At 39.1% G+C, this 22,182-nt stretch overlaps 1 protein-coding gene across 2 annotated transcripts; it reads right to left on the bottom strand.

The window, feature by feature from the left end:
* Positions 1 to 9: 9 nt before the first annotated feature.
* SUV39H2 (suppressor of variegation 3-9 homolog 2 (Drosophila)) lies at positions 10 to 22,135 on the bottom strand. 2 transcript variants are annotated; one of them, XM_010859959.1, is made up of 6 exons: positions 22,097 to 22,135; positions 19,660 to 19,805; positions 5,300 to 5,971; positions 3,248 to 3,394; positions 1,464 to 1,593; positions 10 to 640 (listed from the first exon to the last, which is right to left on the bottom strand). In XM_010859959.1, exons 1-6 carry the CDS (start codon positions 22,131 to 22,133, stop codon positions 534 to 536), a joined length of 1,239 nt encoding a protein of 412 aa, XP_010858261.1. In that variant the 5' UTR covers positions 22,134 to 22,135; the 3' UTR covers positions 10 to 533. The 2 variants fall into 2 exon arrangements, with proteins under 2 accessions (XP_010858261.1, XP_010858260.1); XM_010859958.1 differs by lacking the exon at positions 22,097 to 22,135 and adding an exon at positions 21,630 to 22,014.
* Between the last annotated feature and the right edge of the window lie 47 nt (positions 22,136 to 22,182).

The raw sequence follows: 22,182 nt of genomic DNA, 5'->3' as shown, positions 1-22,182 counted from the left end.
TCTATATCATTAAGATACCAATGTTTTAATGAAAGTAGAAAATAGAGTATAATTCAGTATCACCTATTTGTCTCAAATACAAGTACAAAGAGTTGTTAAGTAGGTAAACAGGAATGACAATAACAAAAATAGAACTTGTGTATTTGTCCAATTCTAAATTCAAGGTATATGGCAAATTGAATGTTCAATCTTAGCAACTGTTACATCATCAGTTTAACACTTAAACACTGAAGGAGGCATTTCTCTATATTCACATAGACTTCCTGTTAAGTATATAGTTGTTGATTTGCAAACAGTTTTCCTTTCATGTTTGGTATCTAACCACTGAATATGTATATGTAGAATTAGTCTATGTGACCCCCACGTTCCTCTCTTCAAAAGGGTCAGTAACGCATTTGGTCAATAGTCTGAAAGGTAAATTGTAAATCAACGTAGTGTATAATCTTGATAAAATGAAAAGAGTCCAAAATACTTTTAAAATGTTAACATTAGAAAAAACACTATAATCGTCATAAGTTCTATTTCCTGAAAATTCAGTTGAGGTAACCTCTGCAAGTCACAGCTCCACATTTGCACACAGTTCTGGCCCTCTTTTTGGCTGGGCTGTGGTCAATAGAATCTGAAGATACATCTCCAGAACCTGGATACATAGAAAAAGAAATACAGGAGAAAGAGTTAAGACAATTCATAATGAGTTTCAAATTTTGTATCAGTTACAAGTAAGTGTGACTATTCAGAGACAAATCATTATGAAATGTCATGAAAGGACGGTGTAGGCTAGTCAGAGGTAAAGTGTTTGTTATTACCCGATATTTATGAGGATGGATTTGTGAAATGATGAAACTTACTAGTAAAATTCAATATACAAGCATTTCATAAATTTCTTAAGAGCCATAAAGCAAGGTCAAATAGTAACAATATGTAAAGGGCATCATACTTAGAAAAATAGTAAGTGTTTTCTTTCCTAAGCAAAGAAGACAGTAAAGCACATAAAATTAAGTGTTCACAGGAAAGCAAAGAGAATTCAATGTTCTTTTTAAAAGCCAGATTCAAGTAGAAATGGAATAAGCTCATATATGATTTAATCATATTTTCAATCTTTTGAATATACATCTTAGTAAACATTCAGAAATGTAAGGCTGAAAATTTTTTAAATTCCAGTAATACTGGAAAAAGATCTTATAATAAATAAGCTTCTATGTGGAAGTTCTGAAAAAAGCAGGCAGCAATGTGATGTAAAGAAACAGCATTACTCAGCCCCCAAGGTCAGGCAGACCTGGATTCTAGCATTAGCTCTATCAGATTAGCTTTGTGCCCTTGATGGAAAAGACCAACTCTTATAGCCTTTTTTGCCCCTTTCTATTTAGTTAGTATTTAGTTTGGTTCAGATGTTCTAAAGTCTTCTACTCTAATTAGATTTTTCACACTGAAGTTCCATCAAAGAAACTATTTGAAAATCATACCTTTCATTTGATAATCAAAAGTGAGCTCTTCTCCAGCATTGATAGTTCTCGTGGAAAATAATGCTATTCGGGGAAGACGGGTATCGAGGTTATCAATGAAAACATTGAACACCTGAAGGTTTGGGTCACACTAAAAAGGAACATGAGATCCCACTTAAGTAAAAATGACATGAATAAGCTCTTCTATATGCTATGTAAAATCATTAATTTTCCAGAGTATTAGTGTTAAATTCTATGAGAAATTAAGTGGCTTACTGTTTAGAGGGTTTTGAGGCATGCACACTGAAAAAGTGTTCCCTTACAGAAAATTTCAGACATAAACCTAGAGAAAGTAAGTTCACATACATCCACTATGCAGCTTCAAGGACTATTAACGTTTTTGTCATTCTAGTTTCATCTAATCCCAACTTCTTGTTTCTGGAGAATTTTAATGCAAGTATTAGATAATATCATTTCACCTGTAAATATTTTAGTAAGGCATCTATATATTTTCTGCTTGTTTCTAAAATTTTTAATATTTTTGGAGAATGTTTGACAGCAGTAACTAAAATCATGGGAAGTAAAACTGCAGATAAACAGGGACTACTGTATCAAAAGTTTATTGAAAAGCCTAGAAACAGTCAAAAAAGGCCCACACAGAACATCTAGAAATAGATTATTAAAAGTAAAAGATGCTCTAGTAAGGCTTAAAGAACTGCAGTAACTGTTCTTAAAATATCAAATCATGCAATTTCATATTGCATGGAGTTTCATTTCTTAAAACTTTTGATTGGAATTATTCATCATTTTGAGAACTCTACACTAAATTCTATAATATGCAAGAAAGATCCAGTGAATTATACTAAGAAATAAAAATGACTGTTTAACTGTCCTTGAATAGAGTAACTATTTTGAAAGCATTTTGATTTTATCATTAAGAAAAAATTAAATGTTTAAGCAAACCAGAAAACTAAAATGTCAGAAGGTCTCTGATATTTCAGTACTCATCATAAACTAGTTTCTTGGTATAAAACCCAATAAAAGATTATCATGGGCTACGTTCCTTCTATGGCCAACTGTAAGACTTACTCTGTGAGATACATTTTCCTTATATCTATAAAATGGAGACAATGCCAATCTAACAAGCCTAAAACTTTGTTATCCACTGAGCACTAAATAGGTGTCTAGTAACTCCTAACCTCCCTTATAGTTTTTATAGAGTGTAGTTTTTTAGAGTGTAAGTTTCTGGAGTTAAGGTTCTAACTGTATTCTAAATTTGTTTCAAATAGGAATTGAGAATACTAGTTCATAATTTGGAAAAGTAGCCCTAAATACTTCAGTACTCAAGAAATCCTAAAATTTTATAAAAATGTTAACATGTTTACATTTTAAGAGAACACAGCAGTCTTTCTTTAGTCATACATCCTAAATTTAGCTGTATTAACATCTGTAACCCATAAAGCTGTGTTAATTCTTCAACATTTTACCTCTTTACTCCTCTGGTGATTAATTTCCTTCTCTATATGAGGATAATAACTATCTTATAAAGTTGTTGGAAAGTTTAAATGAAGTAATACATGTAAAGATTCTTAAAAGGGATAGTATTTGGTATGCACCTTGATGAATTTTCCTAAAAGAGCAGTAATACCAGGAATTAACAGAAAAGGCCCTTGTATAAAAATACTTTGGAAATAATGAAAAAGTATATAATTATCCCTCAAGTACAGAAAATCTTTTAAAACAGTACTAATTAGTCCTGTCTGTAGTAAGTGGTCCTAGTCCTGTCTATAATAAGTATCTCTTACACTGTGATTCACAAAATGAGACACATTTCCATATCGAGCTGCATCCACTGTGAATTCATCAGATTCATAGTCCAGATCAAAGAGATACGTGATTCCTTTGTTGTCATATAACTGGCCACGTCTCTCAGCTTCCTCACTGGTGATCACCTAAAAAGAAAAAACTGTATTATATAGCTGTTGCTGAACTGAAGAAACATTCATCCATAAATCTATTAATATATTAATGGCCTTCAAGTACATAAAAAGAAATAAAAGTGCCATCAAAATAAACATTTACCATAAACTATTCTAGAAAAACTAGATGAAAAGAGGTGGGGAAACGAGAGGAGAAAATGAGGGTGCTAAGTATGACTATTTAAATGAGAATTAGGACAACCCAACAATTATCAAGCTGAAATAGTATACTACTTTGGTTCTAATTTATTGATATGTTCAATATATCAATACAGGAGCTACATGATAGCTCTCTGTAGAACACACCAGAATGTAAAGAACTAAGTTTACAAGTAAGTATCTGTGCTCTAAAGCATAATTTTCCTATAATTAATCTGTGTGTAGTTACAAACAGAAATTAGTTGCAAATACAGGAGAGAAGGTATGTTAAATCCACAGTTAACTATGGCAAGTTTAGTTTTGTAGAACAGGTGGTTTTCATGAAATTCTGCAACTCATGACCATCATCTATACAGTTCCGCTCTGAAGAACACAGCTTCACCACATGCTCAGATTAAGAAACCAAAAATGTCTCAAGTGATTCATGGTGGCAACCAAATTCAGCTGCATTTATTAAACTCAAAAAGAGAATGATTTGATTATACGAGATCCAGTCTCCTGAATAAGTGATTTATAATAATCTGCCGTTGTCTAAAAATTTAAGGATCAAAATAGGGATGCAATTTAACCTGAGAATTCTGAGTGAATGCAGATACTTAAAGGTGATCCAATTCCAAACAACTTCTAAAATATCTGAGTTGACAACCCCAGATATGCAGTCACACTTGTATTTTTCTAGCCATAGCCTCTCCCACCATTCAGTCTGGGGAAGAATGGTGCAGGGGTCAAAATTCTAGAGCCTTGGTTTTGAATCTTGGTTCTCTGTTACTATTAAGTGACCCTGGGTGAGTTGCTTATTTTTCTCTGTGCCTCAGTTTCCTCCTGTATAATAACGGAGAGAATGCTACCATGTCACAGAGTTGTTGACAGAATTCATAAGTTAAAACACGAGGTACTTAGAATAGTATGCAGTGAACACTATCTTCTGTAGATCTACATTGCATGTATAAAAACAAATTTGCTTAGTATTTGGTAATTTAGAGAACAGTCTTTGTAGCTGAGTTACAAAGGATTCGGACGTTCCTTGCTGGCGGGTGCAATACATGTTTTTATGTATATTTTACAGTACTTGCTCATAAAACGTCCATTTACTCTACAGTCTTTCCTACTGATACAAAACTGAGTTTTGCCGACTACACATAATCATATTTGGTCAAATGGATGAAGTGAATTACAATTTAACAGTTTCCGGAGCCCAGCCTGGTACTCTGTGATGACCTAGAGGGGTGGGATGTGGGGAGGGAGCCGCAAGAGGGAGGGGGTAGGGATACATATATATATGATGGATTTGCGTTGTACAGCAGAAACCAACACAACATGGGAAAGCAATTTTCCTCCAATTAAAAAGTAACCACCCTTCTGCCCCCAAAGTTTCCAAGTCAGGATGTTTTTAGATCTGATTTTCAAAATTGTCTTAGGACTCTTGTGTAAAATAGCTGTCATATTTTCAAATTTACAAATGCCAGTTCAGTGACTATGACTGGGTGTTTGTTGAAAGATGACTACTACATTTGTCATTATATATAATTTTTTGATTCATATTCAAGTTTATATTTTTAATGATGCCAGTGAACCCTTCTTTCAAACCTGAAATTTGTACATATTTGCAACGATAATATCAAAACATATCAAATGTTTGCCACAGAGGTTAAAAAGGCAACTTTTCAAAAGCATAAACCTTCCTTGTACATTATCTGCTATGAGAGAAGGTGAACGTACCTCTCCAACATATTCCATGACAAAACTCATTCTTTTAATCTTCACAAGGGTTTTTACACCCCAGCCACAGCCATTGCTAGTTCGAAAGATGCAAAGTGAATACTGTGTGCCTTTTTGTACGATCCTGTTGGGACAGTCGGGTCCACATTGACACCTTGAGTTGCACTCGTAAATGGGGGTACCAGGTGGGATTTTAATTTGTTGATTTTTATTATAAGCCAAAAGAACTCCAGCTTCAGCAGGACAACATTTTTCAAAGAAGCAATCTGTGCATGAACAACCAAAGGTAGCTTCATTTACTAAGCTGATTCCAGGAGCTGGTTTGTATTCATTAATGTAGTAGAAGTCTGAAGGGGGCCCCTCTAAGTCCACAGTATTTTCAACAAAAATCATTCCTTTGTGAGTCTTCCTTCTGTTGAGTTCATCCTGCCATCTCTGCAGGGCTATCCTTTGTTTAGCCTTCTTTACAATGTATTCAGCAACAGCAGGTTTCAAGGCTCTGTGATTTTCTTTTAGAGTTATTGCTTTGCCTTTCTTTACCTGAGATAAATAATTATGCTTGTCATTAAAGAACTGCTGAAGTAGTAATGGGCACTTGAGATTTTGCAAAGGTTCCCAAGTATTTGTAGAATCTGGCCATCCTTTCCATTTTACAAGATAATATTCCATATCCTTAAAATATAAAAGAAAATGCAAATCAGATTATGACATATCCATTTATCAAAAATAATTTAATATCTTAAAGGGTATTCATTATTATTTTTCTTAAAAAAGTTCATAATACACAGTTACAGATTACTAGCAGATGAAATACAAATCATAAAATAAACCTGTTTTTCTTTACATTACATAAAATATGTACAGAAAACTTAGATATAGCATTATGTTTGACTGCAGGCAAAAGAGTCACACCTGGAGAAAGATAAAAGTAATGAAATTCATGAATATGTTACCAGTGATCAAGTTAAACAAAACAGTATTTATCTTTATATGGAAATAAGCTGTACCAAAATGAATTTATGACATAGGTCAGTGGCTTGCTTGGCCAGCACAGCTGCAGACACCACCCTCTAAGGTCTGTAATAACCGGTTCAATGGACATGAACTTGGGCAAACTCCAGGCGATGGTGAGGGACAGGGAGGCCTGGAGTGCTGCAGTCCATGGGATCACAAAGAGCTGGACGCGACTTGGTGACTGAACAAGGTCTATAATTTAATATTTTACGCTGGATATGAGGGTAGTTCTTTTTCATTAATGTCCAGGACACACCTCCCTAGATTTTCTAGAGTGAACTGTCTCCGTCATTCCTGGCCGCAGGTCACTACTGAATGTGGCTGGTCCAAACTGAGATGTGCTCTATATAATAAACACTGCACTTCAAAGACTCAGCACAAAAATAATGTACACTATTTAATTTAAAAACATTGATTATACATGGAAATAATATTTGGGGTTAAATGTATTATTAAAAGAAGTTTCACCTGGTTCTTTCCATTTTGTTTAACACAGTTACAAGAAAAGTTTTTTTTAATTATAGTTGTCCTTTGGTATTCACCAGAGGATTGGTTTCAGGACCCCTCTCGGATAATAAAATCCACTATGCTCAAGTCCCAGATGTAAAATGGCATAGTATTTGCATACAACCTACTTGTATACTTTAAATCATCTCTGCTGCTGCTAAGTCGCTTCAGTCGTGTCCGACTCTGTGGGACCCCATAGACGGCAGCCCACCAGGCTCCCCCGTCCCTGGGATTCTCCAGGCAAGAACACTGGAGTGGGTTGCCATTTCCTTCTCCAAAGAAATCATCTCTAGATCTAATACAATGTGAATGCTATATAAATAGTTGCCAGCGCACGGCAAATCCAAGTTTTGCTTTGCAACTTTCTCTTTTTCAAATATTTTCTCTCTGAGGTTAGTTGCATCCTGTGGTGCAGAACCTGGGGATACAGAGGGCCGAGTGTATACACCTGTAGTTTGTATCATATTTCTATTGAACAGCACAATTCCAGAGACACTTGCCTGTGGCTGGATTAGGTGACAGGCCCTCAAAGCACCAAAGATCAAATATTTTGATTTATCCTTCAGACTGCTGTTGGTCACCATGGTACCTGAAATCCTGCTTTCTCACCCCAGGAGTCAGGCCGTGTCTTCTTCCGAATGCTGTATTAAGTTTCTCTTTAGAAACGTAGTCTAGTGTACGTGCGTGTGTGCTAAGTCGCTTCCACTGTGTCCGACTCTGTGCGACCCCATGGACTGTAGCCCGCCAGGCTCCTCTGTCCATGGGATTCTCCAGGCAAGAATACTGGAGTGGGTTGCCATTTCCTCCTCCAGGGGATCTTCCCAACCCAGGGATCGAACCTGGGTCTCTTACATCTGCACTGGCAGGCAGAAGTCTAGTGTACATGCTGTACATAATAAATTATTCAAGTAAAGTCTCAATTTTCTTTGTTCTCTAGAATAGCGAACATATACCTATGAGTGCTAGGGTAAAATGTCTTCTGAAATATAAAGTAATTAAACTGCATTCTATGGTTTTTAGTTAGCATTTTAATTCATAGATATTGATAAAAAAAATTAACTGGGATACATTTGATTTCGCCTGAAATTTTAAATAGAGGTTTTATTATAAAATAAGGATGTCTTACTAGTTCTAGTTTATATGACCTGGCAGGTCCAGAAAATGTACTGAGGCATGATGGGGTGAGGAGCATTAAGGCAGCCTTGCAGGAGCTCACCTGGCTAGTCAGGGAGCTTATCTCCATGTTTTATTATATTCTACTCAATACACAATAATGCTTGTTAATGAAAAGAGCTCTACTTCTTTGTGAAATTGGTAAAAATGTTTAGTCAAAAAAAAAAGTGATTAAATTATGGCATGAACATATGCCCCAAAACTGTACTTCTATGAAAAATATATTATGATTCCAGGACAGAAAAAGCCTAGACATATTGAAGTGTTAGTCAAACTGGCTCACTAAAACATAACATGGGTTTCTCGCTCCTGTCAGGTGACTACAATTTGCAATGTTGTTAGCAGATATATGCTCAATAACAACAAGGATGGTTTGGCACCATGTAACATTACCTATTCCCCTTAATTATAAATAAAAGTTACATTTTTCTGATTCCAAAATAAAACAGTGCAACCCTGGTCCTCTTTTTTTTTCCTACCATAGCCCTGAGTTATACACCAAAAGTTGCCAGCAAACAATGAAAGAAACACTAAAAACACTAAGCCACTGAAGTCCGCTTTCTAAATAATGCATTGTTCAATGATGAGTCATTTGCATTTTTAGTGATTATTTTGTATGTTAATTACATTGTATCTACTTAACTTATGGATGGTAAAGGTGCTTCTAAAGTATGAATGCAGTGTAAATACAAGTAACATTTTATTTCTATTTTGTAGATTTGTCTTACATTTTATAAGAATGAAAATTTTACTTTTTATATATATGTCTCATTTTACTTTTTATATAAAAAATTTCCCTTTTTAAAAAATAAAATAATTTTATACAGAAATCAGTTTGACTTAAATGCAATGACTTCAATACCCTAAACTCTCAAATAAAAGTCAAAAATTTCTTAAGTCTCACAGGATGTCAATATCTTATTCAGACATGCAGTCAACTCTTGATTACCTATAAAAATGGAGTGGAGTCATAAAAATGATCCATTAATCACTCCTGTATAATTTGGAATGCATCACATGAAATTTTTTCTTCAAGACATTTTCCCCCACTATATTTGGATTAGGTTAAATTCATTCAAATATCTTAGTGTCTATAATGAGCATATGGAAGTTCAGTCACTAGGGGGCGGGATGAGATGTAAGATAGTATTAGCCTTTAAGTGTAAAATCTCATTGGGAAAGGAAGGCAGTAGTATGTAAAATAAAGAGCGATGCAAGGTGGCACAACTTTAAAGGCCAAAAAAAGTAAGACAATAAATACCACTAAAACATAAAGAAGGAAATCAATATAGGTCAATGAGAAAAAGGCACAGGAAGCAGAACAAACTACGCTGTGAAAGACTGATAGCGTTTGTTGGGCAGGGCACAGGGCAGGCAGGATGAGAAACACAAGCGAAGCTTGGAGCTAAGATTTGCATGAAGTATCCAGAAAACAGTGAAGAGACAGATTTAGCTAGCTTTGAGGTTGAGAACACTGAAGCGAGAGATTAAACTGCAACAGCAAGGGAAGAGCAAATTTGGGACAGCCTTGAATACCTGACTGAGGCATCAGAGCTTTATTGTAGGCTAATGGTTTTAACAACTCAGAAACCACGGTGTTTCTGTAGGAAGTGTCATTCAAAATAAATATTTAATTTTATCTTGTCTATTAGAACATTTTATCAATCTTCCAACTGTCAAGCCAATTCAGTCCTCATCTGACTTCCTTAGGCTTTGATATCATAGTTCTCTCTTCATTTTTGTTCCTTCTCTGCCTTCTTTGCTGAGATCTCTGCTCATCACTTAAAACAATGTAGTCACTCAGGATTCTGTCCTTGGTCCCTTTTCACACTAAAGTGTTTGTCTCTTTTGAGAATCTCCAGAGAGCTACAGACTTTCCCCTATCTAAAGTTACATGTATGATACAATGGGTAATTTCAGGATATTTGGATTCTAGTCTAAGAATTCTTCCTCTAAATGTTCTCTCTGGGCAACCTCATTACTCCAACGGTTTTAACTGTACGCTGACACTCCCAGAATTTGAGCTGCAACCCCATGGAGTCAGTGACCTACTAGATGTCCTGTAGGTTCTTAATCTACCCACAGGGAACTCACCACTGCTGTTCCTAAGCAGTTCCCCTCTGTATTCTCATCAAAGCAGCCTTAACCTCCTCTACCTGGTCACACAAGCTGCAAATCAGGAGGTCAATCTCATGTCTTTCTTCCCTTCAATCCCCCATCAGCAAGCTTCGTTAGATCCTTTCACCCATCTCTATTAACATAATGCTATTTACTTCAAGCCTTCAGTCTTGCCTAGATTATGGCACTGATCTCCTACTGGTTTCCCTGCCTCCAGACTAACAACAATCCATCTATCCTTCTCTACTAAAGTGTAGATTTTTAATAAAAACAAAAAGCACCCCCCCACCACAGTACCAGTCATTCTGTTATTTTCTTGCTTAAAATTTTTAATGGCTTCCCCACTGCCTAAAGAATTAAACTCAAACTTCCAATTATAACAACAATTATTCTTGACTGGGTCTTTGATGCTCCCCTGACTCAGTGTTCCAATATGGCCCCATTCACATACCACCCTCTAGCCACACTGAACTGCTGTCTTCCTACCTTTATGTTGCTCTGCTCACACAGTTATTTCTAGTTAGAATGTCTGCTTCCATTTGTCTACTGAACACCTATTTCAGTCTCATCTTTTCTGTGCAGAAAAACTCACCCATTTTTAAAACTCAGCTCAAATGTCATCTCTCCTGTGGAGTCTTCCTTGCCACTCTTGCCCAAGGTGGACTGATTATTGCCAACTTGTGTTCCCATTTCTAATAGATACTATTGGGTTAGCCAAAAAGTTCGTTTGGGTTTTCTGTACAATCTGATGGAAGAACCCAAACAAATATTTTGGCCAAATCAATACTGGCCAACTCATTTGCAGGAGGGTAGCAATCTTATTCCTGGTAGCCCTAGCACCAAGCAGAATTCCCCACTATGTCCTAGGCACTTACTAAACGTTTCTGAATGTGTAACAAAAACTGTGACTACTAATATGTATACAGTATTAAAAAATCACAATAGTAACCATATGAATCCTTAAAAGAAATACAAGCTGTTCAACTTAACCTGAAGATAACAATTCATGTTTGTTTTTTTTTTAATGTCTGTTAGTATCTGTTACCTGTTGCCTGTAGCCAGTAAGAGGTAGCAAGCACAAACTCTTTAAAATGCATATATGTGGGAGCACAAAAAAGAAAAACAATTAAAATCTACCTCTCATTAGCTAATTTTCCCCTACAAGTTTTGAGATCATAATATTCAGTATTAATGGTAGAAGAGCTGCTGCTGCTAAGTCGCTTCAGTCATGTCCGACTCTGTGCGACCCCATAGACGGCAGCCCACCAGGCTCCCCCGTCCCTGGGATTGTCCAGGCAAGAATACTGGAGTGGGTTGCCATTTCCTTCTCCAATGCATGAAAGTGAAAAGTGAAAGTGAAGTTGCTCAGTCGTGCCCGACTCTTAGCGACCCCATGGACTGCAGCCCACCAGGCTCCTCCGTCCATGGGATTTTCCAGGCAAGAGAACTGGAGTGGGGTGCCACTGGTAGAAGAGCATGAATCTGAATATGAAAATCACACAGTTACATGGGAACACAGTTTGAGAATTATTCTGGTCAATGGAAAGTCACTGGATTTTCGCACTACTAATTGAGAGAGTGTACGTATTGTGAGGAATGGGTTAGAGGCCCAAAACTGACACAAATGAATAACATGACCCTGGAAAAGTCCTTCTTGGAGCTCTATTTTCCTGACCTCTACAGTTTAGGTTTTAGTCTAATGATTTCTATTATTCCATTTCTTAACAAACCACCCTAATTGCAGTTGTCTTTAAGGAATATGACTATGGTGAAATGTGGATATTTTGTTAATATGTGTCATTCAGTCTAGTGCTAGTCCTAGAGACAGAGAATGACCTGGAAACTTTAAGAAGTCAAACCTTTATGTAATATTTCTTTAATATTTGATTCCTAAGGACTTCTTCACTGATGAGCTGAGTTTGTCAATAAAGAGCACCCAGTTTTGTCACAAATTTTTCTGCATGAAGGGGCAACAATGGCAAACATGTGGCATTAAAAAAAAAATCACATAGCACCGAGACTCCAGTTCACATCCTTTGAGTTCCACTGGACCCCAACAGGAGCCCATCTTGGTAACTGTCCCGTTGTTCCCCCAGCTGGTATTCCTTCCCCGTCCTGAGTTGGCTATTCCAGACCTTCTCCATTTTCTTCCAGGTCCCTATCCCCCGCCTCCCCCCTAGTATTTTTGGGAGCACAGAGCCCTGACTTTCGACTTTCCATCCTTCCATGGACGTGGAACTAGAGACGAAGGGGACCAAGGATACGGCAGGAGAGATGCCCTTCCTCCATCAATGCCTTCCCTCTCCTGTCTCTTCAGTTTCTTGCTCTCTCCTGATTTTCACTAGCATCTGACTCTCCCTTAATTTTTTAAAAGCAAAATTAAACCTCCTTTGAGATATAAATGCTTGAATAAAGAGGGGACCTATAAAAGATATGATAAATTACTAAAAGTTTAGAGATCAGAGACTAAGGTCAAGGAGTGGAAGATTTTTTTTTTTTTCAGTATAAAATGCTTTATAACATTCAATTTTAAAATTCACATTATCTAGTCAGATATTTTTTTAAATCAAATTATCAATACTCTTAGACCCTACACATCCATATTTGAAAGTGAGAGTTCTTGAAGAGTTGCCCACGCTACTTGACCTTACTTTCTCGTTTCCAACTTATTCTTTAATTCATTCTATTTTGGCTTCTTCTATCCAAACCACAGAAATGCTCTCAGGGCATCAGCGACCTGTCCACTACTCAGTCCAGAGGGTAACGTTCTACTTCTTCTTTGACCCCGCTGGTCATGACTCTGTCTTGCTGACAAGAACTGCTCCTCAGGCTTCCGTGGTTTACTCTTCTGATTCTCCTACCTTTCTTGCCAGGTTGTGCCTGTCCTTGGACAGCTCTTCCCTGTGAGTACCCCTTCCTGTTCCTCGATCTTGGCTCATCTCCCATTTTTTTTGCGTGGATTACTATAATGGGCCTCTTATCCTTTCAATCCACTCATTGTGCAACAGCCCCCTTCCTGACCCCTCTCTCCCATGTTACTCCCCTGATCAGAACTTAGAGTCAAAAATTCCTCTCTCTGTCTACAAGAAGTGGCACTTTCTGGGCCCTGCCCCATCCTTCCAGCCGCATTTCAATCCTTCTGGTTTATTATGTTCCATCCATACTTCAAAGTCTTTGCAGGAGTCAGGCTCTCTTCCGACTCAGGACCTTTCCCCATTATCTCTACACCCTTTAGTACTAAGTCTGAAATCAGTTCCTCATGGACACCTGCCTACTCTCTCCAGGATGAGTTACAGCCTTCTGTTACACTAGCCTCATCTCAACTATTATTCAGTTCTTGGTACAGTGATAGTTAAGGTTTTTCTACATTCACCAAAAGGCAAACTCCATGACATCGGGGACCATACTTCTGTGTCATTCACCACTGAGATTGCTAGTGCCCAGGGTGTGACAAGATAGGTGGTAGAAGACTGGAGAAATATCTGTGGGTTAATGAAGGGGTAAGTGTACCCAGTCCCGGGGCTTCAGTCCCCATTCTTCCACCAATCACTTCAAGGGCCATGGCACCAGTCAGTTCTCACTCTTGATTTAAAGCCACATTTCCAACCACCTGTCTTCTTCAAGTTGGCTTAGAGGGTCAAGAGTCTGCCTGCAATGTGGGACACCTGGGTCTGATCCCTGAGTTGAGAAGATCCCCTGGAGAAGGAAATGGCAACCCACTCCAGTACTCTTGCCTGGAAAATCCTGTGGTCGGAGGAGCCTGGTAGGCTACAGTCCATGAGATCGCAGAGTTGGACACGACTGACCGACTTCACTTCACTTCACTTCCAACCACCTACTGGTTCAGCTCACATTTAAATGTTCTCAACCTTCTTCTCCAACCTCAATCTGGCCCCCTATCCTACTCCTCCTTATACTAAGCCTCATCTTCCTGTATTCCTGGGTCTTGGTGAACAGGACTACCACCAACACCACTGCAAGCTTTCCAGTGCTGGATCCCCAGCCAACACCTTGACTGCTAAACCACAGACTGAAATTTTACATCCTTGATAATTAAGCAAATCATCTACTTCTTTTCATCTTGATTGTTACTACTTTAGTTCAAACACAATCACTTCTCGCCTACATTACAACAGCCTTTCAGAACATGTAAGCTGTACATGTGTCATTTCCCTTCCTGCTAATCCGCTCTCTCCCTCACTGAGAAGAGAAAACCCTCTGAATATAGTGTCACTTTTTAGAACCAGATGATGCTCTCTGCGGTAGGATGGCTGGAGTTCCTTCACTTGTCTCTCACCATCTCCAAATCCCAGATCCTTCCCCTCCATTCTCTGTACTAAAGCCTTAAGGAAAGACTCCATTCAGTGTTACGAGGTCCCAGCTGGATGTTATCTGTTCCAGGAAGCCTTCTCTGAGTCAGCCTAGGCCTTCCTCCCATCAATCGTGTCAGGATGTCTGTCTTAGCGCTTACTAGTCTATACAGCATTGGATGGTTTACTCATCAATCTTGTTCACTGGGCTGTGAGTTCCTTAAGATTCGGGACCATTTCTCATTAATCTTTATGTTCCCATTGCCTAATGTAGCACCTGATACAAAGAAGAATCTCAAATGTTTACTGAGTGAGACTACAGAAAGATGAATCGGCAGACATCAGTCAGTAAATTGGTGCTGTCATTTAAGCATGAAGCTATGAAGACATGGTCCAAAGGTCATTGTGAGGACTGGAGAAACCACTGACATAAAAAACCAATTCATCAACCATGAACTAAATACCCACTGTGTACTACGGTTTATAGTAAGACATAGTCTTGGCCCTCAAATCGTTGATAGTTAAGCAGGGAAGGTATGAAACAAAGCCACAAAATGGGAAAAGTTTTAGAATAATGACAAAAACAGTGCTTATCCTGAACATAAAGAAAGTAATTTTGCTGAGATGAGCAAGGAAGGAGCCTCTGTGGTTGGTGTAACCTTTCAGCTGAACTTTGCAGGCATGCAGGATTTTGCAAAGGAGAGAAGAAAAACAATGTTTCGGAGAGAGAAGTGGATGAGAAAAGTCAAAAGGCACCAAGGTGCATGATGTGTTCAGGAATTAGAATATAAGCTCTGTCTGTTGTTAAGCTAAATTCTCAATGCTCAGAAGACTGCTCAGCTCATACTACACATTCAGTAAGCCTTAGCTACATGGAAGAACTTTCTAGCATATCAGTGCGGTTGGGAAGTAGGATATGTTACAGGAGATGAAGCTGGGAAAGGGTTTGGAGGCCCGATGACAGAAAACATCAGTCCAAAGGGACTCAGCTTAGATTGGCAGACACCAGGGAGCCACTGAAAGGGCTAAAGGAAGGTCCTAGTGCAATCAGAGCTGTGTTTCAGAAACTAATGACTCTGAAGAATATGCTGCTGAACAATCTCTTTTATGAGTTAAATGGAGGGGAATATTTAAGAAAAGGACAGGGTCATAAAATCTCTCACCTGCCCTGACTGTAAGACAGAGAGACACAGACAGAAAAGGTAGAAATATACTGAAGTAATACTGGCTTACAGACTCAATAACCTGTGTTAGGCAGAAGAAGTGAGGGATATAAGTGGGCTGTCGAGGACATACGTGCAGGAAGCGTGCTTATTCCAAAGTAAGAATCCAAAAGGAGAAGGCTGAAGGACAGCAAAAGTTACCCAAACTGAACTGTAAGACTAAGAATTCTGAATAAGAAAAAAGATTGGCAGCTCCTTCAATGTAAGCACAGATTCCTTGGTAATTAACTCTCTATTAAAGTGGATCAGGAATTAACAGCAAAAGACAGAGACATATGGTCTCTAAGAGGTAGAGACCATATAATCAGATGACCTATTAGATTTAGAGGGTAGGGAGAAAAGAAGAATTTATAAGGATAGGTCACTGTGAAGATTATAATTCGATGAAGCTAGACAGGGGACACTAGATCAGGATGCAGGTTTGATGGGGAAAATGGGTATAGATTTGAATATGTTCAGTGTGTTTACCTAGAAACTGGGTGCCCAGTTTGAAATGAAGCTCAGAAAGAACACAATGCCTCACAGAGATTTGAGGGTGACTAATACTCTTGCCTGGAAAATCTCATGGACGGAGGAGCCTGATAGGCTGCAGTCCATGGGGTCGAGAAGAGTCAGGCAAGACTGAGCGACTTCACTTTCACTTTCCACTTTCATGCACTGGAGAAGGAAATGGCAACCCCCTCCAGTGTTCTTGCCTGGAGAATCCCAAGGACAGGAGCCTGGTGGGCTGCCGTCTCTGGGGTTGCACAGAGTCGGACACGACTGAAGTGACTTAGCAGCAGCAGCAGCCAAATCAATGTAAGTAGAGACCACCAAGAAGAGGCCGTCCACAGAGCAGATTCCAGGTGAGAAGAGGGCCGAGGAGAGCGCCTTGACGAGTACGTATCGACATTTCAGAGGAAGGACAGGCAAGAGACAGCAAAGGAACTTCAGACAGAACGTTAAGAGAAACTGGTGGTGCAAAGAGTGGAGATTGAGGTGAGAAACCATGACAGCACATGCTGCTCCCACATGACAACCATGGTCAGTCTGCTAACAGAAACCCTATGAGGTGGTACTGTCCATTCATCTCAGGGAAGAAACCGAAGGAAAGAGAACCAGGTAATATATTGAAGATCATGCAACTAGTACATGGAAGAGGCGGAATCTGAACCCAGGCAGTCTCTCCAGGACAAGAGGTTCAAGGAAGAAAGAGTAGCCAACAGGGTAGGATGTTGCAAAGAAGGAGAACAGATCTGAGGTCCTCAAATGTGGCAATTAGGAGGTCACTGATAGAAGCATAAATCAAAATGGAGTGGGTTAAAAAGTAAGACAGGAAACAACAAGCAAGCTACAGCACAAACTTTTTGCAATCTGTGTATCTGATAAGGGACTATCTAGAATATACAAAGAACTAGTACAACTCAGTAAGAAAAAGACAACCCAATTCAAAAAAAAATAGGTAGGGACCTCCTTGGTGATACGGTGGTGAAGAATCAGCCTACCAATGAAGGGAACACAGATTCCATCCCTGGTCCGAGAAGACCCTACATGCACGGGGCCACTAAGCCCGTGCACCGTTAACCCTGAACCTGTGCCCTAGAACCTGGCTCCACGACAAGAGAAGCCACCACAGTGAGAAGCCTACGCACCTCAACTAGAGTAGCCCCTGCTCACCACAACTAGAGAAAGCCTGCACAGCAACGAAGACTCAGTGCAGCCAAAAAGAAATAATAAATTTTAAAACCTTTAAAAAATAGGTAAAGGATCTGCATAGATAGTTCTCTAAAGAAGATACACAAATGGCTATCAGCACTGGAACAGATGTTCAGCATCATTAGCCATCAGAGAAATGCAAATCCAAAGAACGAGATGCCCCACACCCATTAGGACAGCTATAATCAAAGTCAGATAACAGGTATTGGGGAAGATGTGGAGAAATTAAAACCTTCATACACTGGTGGTGGGAATGTAAAATGGTGAGGTCACTTTGGAAAACAGTTTGGCAGTTCCTCAGATGGTTAAACCACAGAGGTACCATATGACCCAACAGCTCATCTCCTAGGTATATACCCAAGAGAAACAAAAACATGCCCACAGCAAGACTTGCACGTGAATGTTCATAACTTTATCTATAACAGCCCCAGACAGAAACAACCCAAATGTCCATGAAGTAATGAAAAGATGAATCAAATGTGCTATGTCCATATAATGACATATTTGGCAATAAAAAAGGTACTGATATATGCTACAGTATGAAAGAACCTTGAAAATACTATGCTAAGTGCAAGAAGCCAATCATAAAGGACCACATACATACTATATGATTCCATGTACATGAAATGTCCAAATAGGGACATCTGTTGAGACAGAAAGTAGACTAGTGGTTGCTGAGGGTTAATGGGAAAAAGATCTGGAGAGGTTTGGGGGGTGATGGCTAAGCAGTATGGGGTTTCTTTTTAGGTTAATGAAAATGTGCAACCACTGCTACAACTAATTTTAGAATAATTCTGTGAGTGTGCAAAAAGCTTTGAATTGTACAGCTTCAACTGGTGAATTGTAGGGTATGTGAATCATATATCAATAAAGCTGTATTTAAAAGTTGATGGGAAATGAAGAAGAAGGAAAAGATAGGAAATGCTTGAGTGGGGATGCAAGATCAAAGAAAGATTAGGGAAAATCTGATTTATCAATTAAGATAAACCAGTGGAAAAATAGCACTTGATTAAAAAAAAGACATCAAAGATTAAGCAAAGTTCTGAAAGGGATGGGCAGGGGAAAAAAAAGAAAAATAGGTGCAGCCTCTGAACAAAGATAACTGATGTGAAGTAAGTTGAGAGTTCATACTTGAAGGATCCAAAGAGGTAGAAGTCTGCAGCTGAGAGGGTGAGGGACAGAGTAAGAAGTCCAGAAAAGTTATAATTGGGAAAACTGATGACAAGAATGGAAGAAGCAAGCGAAAGATAAAAGGCTTGTCCAGTGGAACTGAGCAGTGTGAGAACAGAAATAATATATAATGGAGCCACGAAGTGTGATTGTTTGACCCCTGCAGCTATACTAGCCAGGCAAGAGTTTAGAAACTGAAATGGCAGAGGACTGGGCTGTTTGGGGGTTGAAGACTACAACCCTGAGTACAGAGAGCGCTGACAGTGTAGGTAAAATTTTGTTGTTGTTTAGTTGCTAGGTAGGTGAAATGCTTCATCACAACATTCCACTGAGTGAGGAAGCCAGTGAGACCAAAAGAAGATGGATGTTTCAAAGGAAGAATTTGATTTAATGGCAGAATCCATATGGAAGATGAAAGAGAAGGAAAACAAGGAAACAGGATTTGATTCATTCATCCAGAAGAACTGACAGATGAACAACCAGAGTTCTTACAGAATAGGTAGGCAATGGAGAGATGAATTACTCGAAAGTATATGGTAAAGTTTAGATTGTAAGAGCTTCTTGAAGAACCCTGTCATTTTCAAGAGAAACAGAAACACAGGGAGGCCCAGGGAAGTTAAATGACTTTTCTGGAATCACAAGGTACTAGACAAAGGCTAGAAATGACTGAACTCCAGGCTGCCCTACTGCACAACAAAACCTGATTGCTATCTGGAGTTTGACAGGACGGTAGGAAATACAAATGGTGATGCTTCTTGAGATTTGGTAACATTAAAATTGGCTTGAATTTCTAGGTTAATCTCAGGTGATAGTGGGGAAATATGATTCAGGAACAAAACGAATGACAGGAGAAGCCAATCTGAGCTAAAACATTTGCTCTGGTAATCCACATGGAGATAATCAAGAGTTGGATGTACAATGACATAAGTACCTTGAAATATTTGAATGTAAGAACATTTTATGCTTCAAAATCCTTTCAATGTTAGTTGGCAAAACAGATGACAGGACATATAAATTTATCATGGCTAAGAATTGTAACCATTAAGAAGAGCTTTGCTTACTTTTAAGGTTATTTTTATGCTACAGAAATATGAAATACTAAAGGGAGGTCTGATTAGGTCTTTTTTAAGGGTCTAGATATTTGCCTTACCTTTACTACCTTGTAGTCACACAAGTATTCCACCTCATAATTGTTTAGATTCCTTTTGGTGATTCCAATCGATTTACATGTGAGCTTTTCTTTTCTACATAATTCCTGAAGAGTATCAAGTGAAACTAGGCAAGGCACACACCAAGCTACAATAAGAAAATAGAATTCTTTACTAATGAAATAGCTACTCAATTAAAATAAAACAAAACAAAAAATCTTGACTTCTATATCCCCACCCTTCAACTGGCAATTTTATAAGACTAAAAATTCAAGAAACCATTTACATGTCTAAGAAAATTTAACCACTGAAGAACTATTTTAGTAAATATTTCTTCCTGGATTTTCTCATGTGTCTCTGCCCTACTATATCAATTTCCACTAAGCCACCTGAACAAAATGTTTCATGTCTATAAGCTTTCATAAGATTACACATAGATAGGCTGGGATAGTATTTTTAACTTTTCATTGTATTCTATATAGAACTGCTGTTTTAGTCAAATGTAGACCTCAAGCACAAAATTATTAGTTAGAGATACATCTTAAATATATTCAAAAATAATCTTACATTGTTAAAAAGTAATTTTCCCTTTCTCTTTGTCCAGCAATAAGAACTGAAATCTAATTCTATAGTTATATACTCGTGACATCATATGATCCACTTTTCCTATTTGAGAAGGTTGTATGAAATTTTAACTTCAATTTTGCCCATGCAGCAATGTAGTTTAGCAAGGTAAATTAACCCAAGGGCTACAATTAAATAATGAAGAGTATATTGAGTTTTGTAATACTCACTTCCTGTATTGTTTTCAAAGCCAAGGATGACAATACAGAGTATTCAATTTACACCAAGCCTGAAGAAAATTACATACACTCATCATCAACCTTCTAGAAGCCAGTAACAGTGCTGTGGAAGAGTCTACCCTCAGATTCCTATTAAGAGTATGCCACCACACTGCATTAAAAACAGGTTAACACAGAGTGGTGATCCACAGGCTAAGACTCCAAGCTCCCAATACACGGGCCCAGATTCACTCCTGGTCAGGGAACTAGATCCCATACGCTGCATCTAAGACAGAAGATTGGTGTATCTCCAACTAAGACCTGGCACAGCCAAATTAAGTAAATAAATATATATTTTTAAATAGGTTAACACAAACTGACGTTTAGAAACACAGAATAAACTTGGCTTTCCGGCTAGTGCCACGAGAAGCACCAGAGAGGATCAAGGGTCCTCTGTTCCAGCCCCCGCGAGGCCCCCTAGCTACACGACTTGAGGGAGGTTTCCATCTTTCCGGGTTTCAGCTTCACTGAAAAAAATGTGAGGGCTGGAGTAAACTGGGAGTAAACCAAACAAAACCCATCAGTAAACGCACGCTTTACTTGGCAGCTCTCCAAGGTAGCTGTGATAACCTTTTGGGTTTGGAGGTAATTTCCCAGGAAGAGAGAAGAGCTGTTCCTAGTATACCCGTTCCTCGCCCTCCCAAATTCACCCAGGGGTCTCATGATCAGAAAAGCTGAAATATGATTTCCAGCCGCCCCACCCCCCAAAAAAGAACTAAGTTCTAGATCAAGAAAGTGAAATGTATTTTCCCCCCAAAAATTTGAGGGGTGGTTTGGGGGTAGGGGAGTAGTGGAAATACAAACCACCCCTTATATCCATCCCTTCCATTTAAAAAGCCTCAGATGTTTTGTGTAGAGTTAACCTCGTTATGCTGATTACCTGGACTTTCTACCCAAGGTGTAATCTGTCTGCTATTCCTACCAATTTCACTTAGTGCAAGTAACAGAAGAATTCAAGACGCAACCCTCCACGGAAATGCTAGTTTTGAGAGTAAGAAAACTTGGAACACACGACAGCGCAACCCCCCTGGTAACCAATCTGTCTCTAATAACGTAGAAAGAGAATTCACTGGGAAGAGTAAACATTTCATGACCACCACAAAAACTTGACACTAGAAGTTCACACTAACCCCTAGCGGAGGAAAAGTTGGGCGATAATGAGTCCATAATCCATGCGGAGAGGCGCAGTGCTGGAAAACACCTTTCCGATTCAGAAGGCATTGAAAGTTCCAGTCTTGGAGCGCGCGCACAAACACACGTTCAGCACCGAATTCTTTGGCGACCACAGAAATAGCACGCAAGTTCCCTCCCGGCGGGGATGACGATTCCCGTGAGCCAGAGGCTAACGCCTCCAGTACCCACTTAGTGGGACTTCCTCCAAAGGGTCCTCCCCGTACGTCCGAATCGGGGTACATCCTCACTCATTTCCTTTCTTAGCCTTCACACCTCTCAGCCCCGACCTCTCTCTGCTCCTCCGACACTGAAGTCACACCCACACCACCGGGATCCTCCTGCTCCCAGTTCCAAAACCAGCCCGACCGCAAACGTCCCGCTCAAACCATCACAAAGGAGTCGCGCCCCCCTCGTGTCCACGGACCTCGAGGCGCGCAAGGATCCGCCGTAGCCACCCGCATGCCCCCAAACAGCGGACGGGAGGGGTGGGGTTTCTGGGCCGGCCAGCGG

The sequence above is a fragment of the Bison bison genome, unplaced genomic scaffold (genome assembly GCF_000754665.1).
Source record: "Bison bison bison isolate TAMUID 2011002044 unplaced genomic scaffold, Bison_UMD1.0 scf7180017864461, whole genome shotgun sequence".
Lineage (NCBI taxonomy): Eukaryota > Metazoa > Chordata > Mammalia > Artiodactyla > Bovidae > Bison > Bison bison.
Note: the sequence above shows the minus strand (reverse complement) of the source record. Positions and strands in the feature narration are given on the sequence as shown.

What these genes read in the sequence shown, in the direction of transcription:
- SUV39H2 (XM_010859958.1), bottom strand. Translation starts at nt 21,720, where the DNA reads ATGCCTTCTGAATCGGAAAGGTGTTTTCCAGCACTGCGCCTCTCCGCA. An exon ending in CTCATTTTGTGAATCACAGT is followed by an intron (nt 1,594 to 3,247) that starts GTAAGAGATACT and finishes GTTCCTTTTTAG; the next exon opens with TGTGACCCAAACCTTCAGGT. An exon ending in TTTTGATTATCAAATGAAAG is followed by an intron (nt 641 to 1,463) that starts GTATGATTTTCA and finishes CTATGTATCCAG; the next exon opens with GTTCTGGAGATGTATCTTCA.